Source organism: Dama dama, chromosome 28 (genome assembly GCF_033118175.1).
Source record: "Dama dama isolate Ldn47 chromosome 28, ASM3311817v1, whole genome shotgun sequence".
NCBI classification, from domain to species: domain Eukaryota; kingdom Metazoa; phylum Chordata; class Mammalia; order Artiodactyla; family Cervidae; genus Dama; species Dama dama.
In genome coordinates, this window is record NC_083708.1 from 19,582,947 (window position 1) to 19,596,024 (window position 13,078).

At 43.8% G+C, this 13,078-nt stretch overlaps 1 protein-coding gene across 1 annotated transcript in view; it reads right to left on the minus strand.

Moving 5' to 3' along the window:
• ELOVL4 (ELOVL fatty acid elongase 4) overlaps positions 1-12,851 on the minus strand; it is a 37,583-nt gene extending 24,732 nt beyond the window's left edge. The window contains exon 1 of the mRNA XM_061131734.1: positions 12,498-12,851. Within this exon, the coding sequence (XP_060987717.1) occupies positions 12,498-12,597 (100 nt within the window). The 5' untranslated portion in view covers positions 12,598-12,851. The remainder of the gene's footprint in view (positions 1-12,497) is intronic.
• Between the last annotated feature and the right edge of the window lie 227 nt (positions 12,852-13,078).

A 13,078-nucleotide genomic window follows, 5' to 3' on the forward strand; every position in this document is an offset into this window, starting at 1 on the left:
TTTGATCTGTTTGTTCCTAGAGCCTCGCTGAATAAATCAGCTGGTTTTGTTTTCTAACATCTACCTCTATTTAACCTCCCGTAATGCTTAGTCGCTTAGTTGTGTCCGACTCTTTGTGACCCCATGGACAGTAGTCCGCCAGGCTCCTCTGTCCATGGAATTCTCCAGGCAAGAAAACTGGAGTGGGTGGTCATTCCCGTCTCCTGGGGATCTTCCCGACTCAGGTATCGAACCTGGGTCTCCTGCATTTTAAGTGTATTCTTTACCATCTGAGCCACCAGGGAAGCCCTTAACCTCCCATAGACAAAAGAAAAACACAAGTCCAGCAGCCAATGAGAGGCACTAACAGCTTCTGGCATACAATCAAGACATCAAGAAGTATGTACCACACACTGTTCTCTATAACTATACACCCCTCCTTACTAAATCAGAACCAACAACTGCAAATCAACTCCATGCTTTTAACACCTGGCAGCTAATCACTAATACTCAGGAAATGGCAACCCACTCCAGTACTCTTGCCTGGAAAATCTCATGGACAGGGAACCTAGTAGGCTACAGTCCATGGGGTTGCAAAGAGTTGGACATGACTGAGCAACTTCACTTCTTCTTCACTGTTATAAATCCATTCGCCTCTAAAGACTACACAAAATAACAGTGACTTCATGTTACGCTGTACGCTGAGAGTACCCCAGAGAGAAACTGCTCTTTTTCTGAAGGATGTAGTCAGTGTCCTCCTCCAATTATTGTAAGTATCATGAGGGCCAGGGTTACAGCCATTCCTTGATGTACCTCTACAACAATACTTGCAAAAACTTGCTAAAAGAAATGTTTAATGAGCAAATGTAGATAACTGTTGTCAAGAAGAATCTGAGAAAGATCTTGTCTCTGTGCCAAGGATCAACTAAACACCCCCTCTTCTGGGTCCCATTCTAAAATGGGATGCTTAGTATATTCTTCAAGCCAAGGAAGATCTGGGGTATCAGCAAGGTGAAATAGGCAGAAGCAGAGGAGAAAGGTCTGGATACAAGGGGACGAGTCACCAGCTGAGATTTACTCTAGAATGAAACATTCTGAAGACAGTGGAGGACGGACAGGTGAGTCAGGGTGATGAGCAGGGAATGTCTGTCTGCTTTAACCCATCCGTGCTCAGGGCAGAGGATGCTGCTTTCAGGTTGGAAGAATGCCTGGATGAAGTCAAGGAAAGGGCAGCTCTTGAAGAATTCGGAGGCTGAGCTAGAAAAGACTAAGAGGTCAGAGTGTGATGGGCAGACTGGAATGAGTGGACCTCATCACCAGCAAGGCCAGGGGAAGGTGCAGGCTCTAAGGGAGTCAAATGGCCAATGTAGAGTTTTATGAACTCAGCTGTATACTAGTCACACAAGAGCCTGCAAGAATGCAAAGAGGAGTTAACAGCAGAGAAAAAAGAATTCTAGTTCCAAGTTTACCTGTACAGAAAACACAATAAAGGTGAAAAGCAAGAGAAATGATAAAATTTCTCATAGAGAGCAGATAAAATAGAGACGGACTCAGAAGCTTCAAAGGAGAAAAGACAATAACATAGACAAAGTGAGTGAGTCAATGTGTGATATGAGCTGCAGATCATTTACACAAAGGCTTAATTTGGGAGGGCTGGTTCTAGATGGATATTAATTACCCGGAAGGTTGGTCTATCTGCTTGGAAAATGGGGATAGTAGAAACTAATACAAGATTGCAAAGCAGCTATACTCCAATAAAAATTGCTGCTGCTGTTGTTTGGGCTTCCCAGGTGGCTTAGTGGTAAACAATCTACCTGCCAATACAGGAGACGCAAGAGACATGGGTTCGATCCCTGGGTCAGGAAGATCCCCTGGAAGAAAAAAATGGCAACCCCCTCTATTCTTGGCCTGGAGAATCCCATGGACAGAGGAGCCTGGTGGGTTACAGTCCGTGGGCCACAAAGAGTTGGACACAACTGAGCAACTGAGCACCCACACATGCTGTTGTTTAATCATGAAGTCATGTCCAACTCTTTGCAACCCTATGGACGATAGCCTGCCAGGCTTCTCTGTCCATGGGACTTCTCAGCCAAGAATTCTTAAGTGGGTAGTCATTTCCTTCTTCAGGGGATCTTCCTGACCCAGGGATCGAACCTGCATCTCCTGTACTGCAGGTGGATTCTTTACCAAGAGCCACCTGGGAAGCTCCAATAAAAATTAATTTAAAAAAAATTTTTAACTGAAAAAAATAAAGAAAATGGGGATAGTAACATACTGAACCCACAGGAGTATAAGGATTAAATGTGACAAATACAAAGCATTGGTCCAAGAGCTTGACATATAATAAACATTCAATAAATGTTCGCCATGATGACTGGACAATAAAACAGGATTTGTGGGACGAGTAAGGAGGCTGTGTTGCTTTATGCAAAGGCCACCAAAGAAAGATGGAGGTGAAAGATCTCAATTCCATCCCGGCTCTGTTACTTTCTAGTTGTACAGTTTCAAGTCTATCTCTTCATCATGGTGGTGGCTTAGTCACTAAATTGTGTCTGACTCTTGCAATCCCACCAGGTTCCTCTGTCCGTGGGATTTCCCAGGCAAGAAGTGGAATGGGTTGCCCTTTCCCTTTCCAGGGGATCTTCCCGACCCAGGGATCAAATCAAGTCTCCTGCCTTCCAGGCAGATTCCTTACCACTGAGCCACCAGGGAAGCCCTCTTCTAGGGACACTAAGAAACATTAACTAATACAAAGTGCATAAAATTCATATCATAGCGTTCTATAATTCATACCCATCCTACAGTAGAAGTTCAATAAACAGTAGTGAGTTCTACCATGTGCAGACGATATCTATATTCATGGTTTAAAAAATTACATATTCATCAAAGCCAGTGCAGGGCGATATAGGGCAGTCATAGGTCACAGGGAGAGGCAGATGTATATGCGTGTGTGTAATATGTACTTTTTAACCATGAATTTAGATACCATCTTCATATGTTGAAACTCACTGCTATTTACTGAGCTTCTAGTATAGGGTGATTATGGTATAAAATGCTGTAATATGCATTCTATACACCTATGTTATTAATGTTCACAGTAGGCATTTAACAACTCTATGATGACAACATGGACTTAAATATATGTACATTTGATAAAGAAGAAGAATGCTATGTATACTAAAGCCAAGACAGAATGCAGGCAAGTAATCTTCTCATCCCATTTTCACACTTTGCTGGGCTTCTCAGAAAAAGCAGTTGCAAAACATCCTCCATGTGGTAATCTGAGAGTTCAAAGACCAAATATCACACCTAGCGCTATCAGTGTGGCTTTAAGAAAACCAAAAGCAAAAAAACACTGAGATACTACTGAAGTATGTGGTGTGTTTTAATGGAACTTCGGTCAAGATCTTCTCTTGCGAACTGTTCTATTTGCTGAATATCCATAATGGATCCTGAATTCCTCTTCACTAATTAGCAATAGTTTCTAGTTCTTATATTATGAAGTATGGCAAACATTTTCAAAATTCACTTTGAATATACTTTCTTTTAAGGTTCTAGGCTAGTCCATAATATGGAAGTCAACTTCACCTTCTCAGGCTAAATACCACTACCACTTTTTGTATTTTATATATATATATATACACACACACACAATATATATATATACTCATATATATGGTATGTATATATTTATATATGGACTTCCCAGGTGGCACAGTGGTAAAGAATCTACCTGCAAGGCAGGAAACACAGGTTCAATCCCTGGGTCAGGAAGATCCCTGGAGAAGGAAATGAATGGCAATCCACTCCAGTATTCTTGCCTGGGAAATCCCACAGACAGAAGAGCCTGGCAGGCTACAGTCTATGCAGTCACAAAAGAGTCGGACACAATTTAGCAACTAAACAACAAATATGTACGTGTGTGTATATATATATATGTGTGTGTGTGTGTATGTGTGTGTATATATACATATGTATGTATATATATAATACTTCAGTTTAATTTCATACAATAGCCCTTACAGCACCATTAAGCATTTCAGATGCTTTTCTTTCGATTACCTCTAGTGGTATTATGACTCTGTTCAGATTTAGTGTTCTAAACAGTGATACACCTCCGAGGACTTTGCCTTCTTGCTGGGCGAGCTCAATGGGAAACAAGGCACTGGGCTAAGAGACCAAACCACCTCTTTCGATTCAACTGCCACGTGCAAGTTGTTTAACTTCTAAACATGGAAAATATCACTGCCTGCCAGGCCTAAACTCCAGAGTTGTGAAGTTCTTGGTAATCCTGTAAAGCAAATTACAAAGCCAAGATTGTCGTCCCTGTCATTTGCTACTTTCTAGCCATTTGCACGCATGTGTGCTAAGTCGCTTCAGTTGTGTTCGACTCTTCGCGACCCTATGGACTGTAGCCCAGAGGCTCTTCTGCCCATGGGATTTCCCAGGCAAGAATACTGGAGTAGGGTGCCAATCCCTTCTCCAGGGGAGCTTCCCAACCCAGGGGTCGAATTCACGTCTCTTACATCTTCTGCACTGGCAGGTGGGTTCTTTACCACTAGTGCCACCTGGGAAGCCCTCCAGGGCCATTTGGGTCCTTTTTAAAAAACAACAGCTATGAATACTCTATAAAGAGAGCCGTTCTATGATAAACTAAAAACAAAACCACTTTTAGTGTTTTGGCGATGAACACTGAAGAAAGATCATTTCTAGAGATGCTATATTAATTGTATGACATATGACGATCTTTTTAAAATTGTAATAAAAAACACATAAACTTTACTATCTCAGCTGTTTCTAAGCATACATTTCATTAGTGTACATTTCACTAGTGTACATGTCATTAGTGTCACATGTATTCACATCGTTGTGCAACCAGCCTCCAGAACTTTCTCCTCTTGTGAAACTGAAACTCTATATCCGTTAAACAATTCCCTGTCTCCCCACCACCTTCCCAACCCCTGGCAACTACCACTCTACTTTCTTTTTCTATGAATGTAACTATTTTAGGGACTTCATAATCACCAGTATTTGTCTCTTCCTGACTAGCTTATTTTACTTAGTATAATGTCCGAAAGGTTCAGCCATGTTGTAGCTTGTGTTGGAATTTCCTTTCTTTATAAGGCTGAACCATATTCCCTTGTACGTATATATCACAGTTTATCTATTCACCCATCAGTGGATATTTGGGTTGCTCCCACTCTTGGTCATTATAAACAGTGCTGCTATGAATATGGGTGAACAAATATACATGAAATTCTTTAACAATACATGTCTGTGCCTAAGTTATCATTTGATAAACAAATAAAATGAAAAAAGAGAAGCTTACTCCTTCAAATACTCTAGTTAAAAATCACAAATGCCTTGATGTGATCACACCTAACAGTGAGAAACTGATTCCTCAGTGGATTAATGCATTTGACTTTCAAATTCCAATTAAATGTGACCACAAATAAAGTATTATACTGAGATATTTTTCAAGAATTACAATATTCCATGGAGAAGAATAAATGACAAAAGTAAGATGCTTTAATACCAAAGTGCCTAACCAAACTAAGGAACATACTTACACCAAAACCATTTAATTTCTTTTGTTTTCCCTGTATGCTAAAACCTACATATTTGTAGCAATTCTACAAAAAATTTAAGCCATATTTCCAAATTTGTTAGAAATGCTCAAAAAGTGCTTAAAAATGAAAATCTTTTCTAATAATGTATGATAAAATTTGCATTTTCTATAGGAAAAAAAGTATGAAGTAAGATTAAGTTTAGACTATCTAAGCCATTGCTTTAGGAGATATTCTAAGAATTCAATAAAAAGGCCTTAAGGGGACATATAGTTTCAAATCTTCTCATTGTACAAGCAGAAATATGAGCCCCTCCAAATCATGAGTAACTTGTCCAAAACCATGTAAAAAGCCATCCTCAGAATAATAAACTTATTCTTTAATGTTACTGCTATTATTTTTGACAAGATAGTTAACTCTGGGTTGTTTGAGAAATACCAAGATCATTAAAGGGGTAGAGTATTACAGCCACACACACAGTACTATGTCAAAAAAAGAGGGGCTTAAATATCTGTATCTCTGTGTTTTTTATTCCTTCACCTATCCCTTATGGAGCAGATAAGAGAAAGTGAAAAGGACTAAACATGAACCTGTTATTTTTAACATTTACACGGTACTAATAACAGTTTTACTGGTGAAGATTGGAATTGTTGCCTGGAGTCAGGTTTTCAGTTACTTATCAGTATATGTTTATTTGAAATTACTTTATCTATGTAAAGAATTTTTAAAAGCTTCACTTATATTTAGAATTTAAGAGCCAGGAGAGACCTCAAGAGATTACCTAATTCAGCTCAATTTGCAGGTGAAAAAAGTTGACTTGGAAAAGCAAAGTGCCCGCTATACACACTCACTGGTAATTTGTGGCAGGTCCAGGACTAAAGCTTAAAGTCTAAACCCCAGTCCAGGGTCCTCTCCATCTGCGACATCACGTGCCCCCCTCACTTGCGCACACACCACAATGCTCATGTGCAGAAGATGGAGAGAGAGGAATGGCATCTGGTTCTAAATCTCTTGAGAATATTCTGTGCTACTAACTGATTTTATGGTTTGATTCCTTCATTCAATTGAGTCAACACTGACTGACTTAAGACTAACTTATGATAAAGATCATTCTTAAACTCTCCATTATTTAGTGTAATCCCTTAAACTCCCCATAATTTAGTCTAACCCCAAACCTTACTAATATTTATCAATCAGAAAGTATCTGAAATGTCACTATCTGAAATCAAGCTAGATTAAGGGAGTCGTGTCAAGCCAACAAATGTATGGGCACTCCCTAGTGTTGGGGAGAAAAACACTAAGAAGGGAAAAGATAAGTAATGATGAAGGTTAAACAGTGCAAGAAAAGACAGTCTCAGAAGAAACTGCACAAGGAGGTACGTGAGCGAAAGCTCAGGGCAACGGGGTCAGATGGAGCAAGGAACGGCGCTGGGTACCCGGGCTGAGAAAGGCTCCACGTGGGAGGGAGACTGAGGCAGGGCCTGGTGAAAGGCATGTGGGAAGGGAACCAGGGAGAAGGGCAGTAATGGCAAGAGCAGTGTGACAAGGGACATCACGTGCGCCTCTTTTACTCAAGCGTGAGTGTCCCAGGTTGGCTCAAGCTGCAGGTCTGTGGGCAGGGACCAGGGTAGACAGGAGAGCTGGAAATTCGGTTTTGAGCTATGTATTTCTTCCTCCCCTCTCTTCTCTAAAAGTCAGGATCCAAATGATTTTTTAACATATATATTGTAATTCATTCTCATTCTAAGGGAAAATGAAACAATGGCACCTTAACAGGAAAAAATGTCCTAATAAGGAAAAAAGAAGAAAGAGCCATCTCAATGTGAGAAAAGACAGATTCTGCTACCCAACTCTTCTCTATGTGACCACAGACGTCTAATTCGAAATAATAAGTGACTCAATAAATCAAAGATAATACTTTGGTTAACATTAAATCATTCACTAATGACATTATCACAGGACTTATGAAAAAAACAAAACACTGAATTTTAAAAGGAGGATCAACTTCTTGTGGCTCTTAAGATCAGAAAAGCACTCACTGATATAATTATCTATGTAATTCTTTTTTTTTTAAATTTTTTTCTTGCATTCTTTTTCTTTTATTTATTAAAAAAAATTTTTTTTTCATTTATTTTTATTAGCTGGAGGCTAATTAGCTATGTAATTCTTAAAACCTTGTTTCCCAAAGCCAAAGAATCTAACTGTGTAAAATTGTGTCCCGATGCCAGTTTTAGAGCATGTGTTGTTTTCCCCTCCTGGCATTCCATCTGTGATTGGATACTTCGGGGGAATGGACGAGAGCAACAGACATTAGAGTCCAGGACCAAACAAACAAACAAAACCCTACAGCCGCATGGACTTCCTGGAGGCTGCAGGGAGGCTGGAAAGGAAGGAAAGAGGACTTCAGAGGACTTCATTGAAAACACGGCCTAAGGGAGACGCCACGTTAGAAGATGAACACGTATTTGTCTTTCACTGCCTAGAACTTAGAATGTCTTTTCTCAAAGAAACACTGAAAATGATGAGTTCCCACGCTAGTCCAAACAGAAAACCTATTTTAGATAATGACGCAGATTGAAAAAAACAACTATACATTAACTGTGACAAATAACAAGATCAATGAAACAATGCTGTGCTCCGCTCAATCGTGCCCAACTCTTTGCGGCCCCGTGGACCGTAGCCCGCCAGGCTCCTCTGCCCGAGGAATTTTCCAGGCAAGAATACTGGAGTGGGGTGCCATTTCCTACTCCAGGGGATCTTGCTGACCAGGGATCGAATCCCTGTTTGTCTCTTGCTTCTCCTGCATTGGGAAGCCCCAGTGTAACTGAATAGCCTGTTTAAGACCCATGCGCCTCTGGGGCCCAGGAAACTGTGAAACAGACCCTTGCCTAGCTGAGCTGAGTTAAACACCCCCTTCTGTGAGCCATCAAGTTTCAGCACACCAAGCTGACTCACTGGCACTTAAACTCATTCCTAGTTTCCATGGACTTTTAGTTTTGACAGCCATTTTTAGTCCACCTAGCAAACACTCTCTAACACCATCCATGTCAATTCCACATGGGGAAACAGCTTAAATACTCTAAAGACGGAGCCATACACTCCTCTCACGACTCAAGACTGCCAGGCAAGTGGAAGTGGAGACACGGAGAGTCGAGGAGTTTCCTGACCTTCCCCAGGCTCCAGCGAGCCCTGACCCTCACTCTGACCACACTGCTTTGAGACCACGACAGCAAGGAAGGTGGAATGGCCGTCATCCCCCAGACTTCACAAGCTGCCTGGGGTGGTGACCACTTGTCCTCCTTCTCTCCCAGAGCCCAGAACCATGTCAGCACATGGCAAGTGATGAGATAAGAAGGAAAGTTTATACAAGCCTCACTTCCAGATTTCATCATCACCCCACAAGAGTCCTCCACCCTCTTGGACCACACATCCTCTTCTCCCATCTGACACTCCAAAGTGAGGGGAAGGTCAGATAGACTGGCCTTTCACACTCTGATCTCAACTCCTACTCATCTACCTACTCTGATCTCAACTCCCAAGTAGACAACTCATTTTTCACCCAACTAGAGTGTGCTATATTAGTGAACATAGATCAGTGCCCAGCCCAGCACACATGCCATGTGGAAACATATTCCATGAACGATGGCTGTTTACAAACAAACACGTGGTCAAAAAGAAATATGGAACCTCGAGAGACAACTGGCCTTAGAGAGGACATGCTGGTTATTAACTTTCTAAGATGTTTCTTTGTTAATGTTAGTTACACAAAATGCTACTAATAAGTAATTACTAAAATAATAAATGCAATGGAAAATACAGACAATTAGGGTATTTGTAAGTCGGGGATATTGACTCATCAGTTTTGAAATTGTATATACAATTTTTCTTGAGTAGATATACACTTTGAGCCCAGGATCCCAGTCCAATGATATTAATGTACTCATAAAGTGAAAGAACAGAGGAAAATACCACAATGACATCAGACCTACTCTAATGCCACCAACTGCTATTAAAAAAGTCCTGTAAAAAAAAAAAAAAGTCCTGTATCAGTCTATACTTTCCTGTATATTATAAACTAAGACTCACTTGTTCAAAATACCTAAAAATACAGAGAAAAATTATTTTTGCAGGTTTTCTAAGAGTACAGTGCTTTCATAGTTTCAATTCCAAGGTATACAGTGTTAATTACATGGTAAAAGTAACATTTTGCATGTTCATACACTGTGGGACATATTCTACATTTGCTAGATATGTGTCTTTGAAAAGCCCGATTTTTATGCATTGCTTTGGACATGTGTTATTAAATATCACCATTTAATATAATAGCAAAAAAAATTTTATTTTTCCAGACATCGCCCTAGGGCAAAAATCTTTGAAATCATCAAATGCACTCCCCAAATGTGTAACAACTATTCCTATTAGACTGCCCAAGGTAGACAGAGCTAGGCAGAAACCTTGACACTAACTTTACACTTAGGCAGACACCTCTGGGGAGAGAAATATTTAATGAAATGATAGAACAGAAAGCAAGAAGCCCACAGCTACCGCATGGGGATGAATGCACTCTAGGGCAGGCAGCCTTGTTCATCTCTTGCCCTCCCTGGAGGATGTGCATCCTTTTACCATACTCATCACTCTTTCTCAAGACCATCTTTCTCTCTGCCCACTTTTATCTTATCCTCCTTCCAAATTCATCAACTTTTCCTTCAGCCTCATCTCCTAGGCTACTTTTCTACTTTGAAACTCCTTCACCCAGATATTCATGAAATTACAGGAAGAAGGGCCTCTTGGAATCAGTCGTGTGAATCAGCCGAAGATAGGAGAGCACAGAAGCGGGGGTGTGGCGACAGGGCGAGAAGAAATGGGGCAGCAGTGGGTTCAGACCAGCTCTTCTGCCTGAGTCTGAAACAGTCCTCCTTACACAGCAGCAAGGCAGAGCAGACTATATCCGACTAAGCCTCTAAGTTGGTTAAGAAATACCATCTACCTACACTAGGTAGCTCATTACAGAAAGCAAGGAAGCAGTCTCAGGTTTCGTAAGTGGATAGCCAGAGCATGGGCAAATACCTTACCTCTGACCTGCTAGAGAGAGGTCACTTCTTTCTGGTAGCTACTCTCATTTCTCAGGCTTGGTCCACAATATTATACTATTTTACTTGCCTTTCACAGGCTAGCGGAAAGCTTTCACATGAGGGAACTGCACGAAATTTCCCACTTCATTTGTGATTTTTTTTTATACCAGCATCATTAGGAAGGAACTGACCATCACAGAAAGGTACATTCTACCTTTGCTCTCAATGGTTCTGAAACTGAGCTTTCCCAAAGGTGGGAAAGCTCTGAGGGAGGGAAGACAGGCAGGCAGGAGAAGTCCTGGGTGTGGCTGGCTATATGGAGATTGGAGGACCTTGACAATGTCTGGAGTCTGAAATATGCAAAGTGCAATTATCTGCCAACCAGTTTGCCTGAAGTTCAGCTCTGCACAATTGTGTAATGGGAAACCCTGATGCAATGTTTAAATTACCAAAATCACAGAGATGAAGGAAATGATACATCTCTCCCAGTTTTTGTAGGTACCACAAAACCTCAATGGATACTACATAGAAGGGAGACTTTAAAAATGAATGATTCCATTAAAAACTGTTTTTTAACCATTTTCAAGTGCAACAGCTAATTAAATCGCTTATTTCTCACTGTCAAACTTAACATCTTCTGAAAAAGAACTTTGCTAAAGAAGTTAAAACCGAGGCAATGCCAAAGAATCATTTTGTCTCCCACAGAAATAATTTCAGAATACGTTTTTTCCCACAACATATATCCATATATTCATGCTGCAACCAACAATCACCAAACCAAACAACAGACACCAAACTATAGGACTATATTTCCATTTCTAGGGAAGGGAGGCACGGTGGTAACATGTCATGTAAACCTCTTCCACTGTTGGCATGCAGGGCAATATTGCAAAAGGACTGGCAAATGATAAAACATAAGATCCCTTCTAAAATCCTGTTGGCCTCGTTTTTTTTTATTTCAAAAATTTGTAAACGCTCTAAACCCAAAAGTAACTGAAGCAAATAAAGAAAACAGATGGTAAAGTATAACAACTGCCTCCCCTTAGGCAGCAAAGCCGCCTAGCTCAGCTAACTAAGGATCCCTGTCAAACTGCGACGGCGAAAGAGAAAAGTTGGCCAATTTAAGAAAATGGTACCCAGGCAGGCTTCTGGGACCATCTCTAGGTGCTGCTGTAGAGACCCCCCCATCCTACAGATTCCCCATTTCTCTCCCGGTTGTTTTATCTTTCCCCCCTCCCCCAGACCGCACTGCACTGCGCAAAGCCATCGCAGACAATCACTTGGAACCTCCGTGCGGATGAAAAAGCCTCAGAAACTAACCCCCTCCCAGGTTCAAGGAGCCGAACAATGGCTCCCGACTTTTCCTTCCAAACGGTGTTGCGGACGGACGAGCCAGACAAGAAAATTACGGGCAGGTGCGTCAAGGCAACCAGGAGCCCAAAAGGACAACGACCCCCCACCCCCACCCCGGGGCCCTGGTCCCCTCCCCCGAGCCCCATCACGGAATGTTCCTAAAGGTTACAGCAGACCCCGGAGCCGGAGAGAACGGTCAGAGCCCGGCAGGTGCGCGGCCACAGGGTGGGGCGGGCCTGCGCCAGGCTCCAGCTTCGATCGCAGCGCCTGCATCCGAGAAACCTGGCAAGACCCGCTGGAAGAAGCTCACGAGGGAAACCGTGCGGGCGCCGGGGGAGGGGAGCGCCTTAACGTTCGGATCCGATTAACCAGTGCCCGCCCGCCCGCCCGCCGGTCCTCGGCTCCGCAGCACCCCAACAGCCGCCGGGCGGGGGGCGGAGGGCAGTCGGGGTTGAGGCCGAGGTCCCCCCGGGGGAGGATGGCGAGGATGGAGAGGACGGCGAGGATGGCGAGGCGGCGGCTTTACCTGTGATGGACAAGGTCCAGCGGTAGAACTCCACGGTGTCGTTGAGCGCCGTGGAGACCGCGTTCAGGACGCTGCCGGGCTCCGAGTCCAGGAGCCCCATCCCGGCCGAGAGCGGGCGCCGGCGGCGACGCGAGGAGGAAGCTGAGACCCCGCGGGAGGGCTGGCCTCGGCGGCTGCGGCGGCGGCCGGGGGACCCCTCTTCCCCCGCGAGTCCCCCTGTCTAACGGCGGCGGCGGCGCCGCAGCTGCGTCCTCGCCTCCTCCTCGGGGCGCCGCGGCGGCGGGCACGCGGCGGCGAGGAGCCGGGTGGAGGGCAAGGGACCGTCGAGGCTCCCGGGAGGAGGAGGAGGAGGGAAGGAGAAGCAGGAGGAGGAGGAGGTGGAGGAGATGCCGCCGCGCGCACCGGGCGCTGCACCAGTCTGCCGCCGCGCGCCGCCGCCGCCGCCGCTCCAGTCTCCTCGGCCGGCGTCACGTGGCCGCGCGGGGCGGAGGGGCCGGCGCGCCCCTCCTCCCGCCCGCGCGCGCGGACCCGGCGCAGGGATGCTGCGGCGGGGGCGGCGGCCGCGCAGGCGCCCCGGGTAC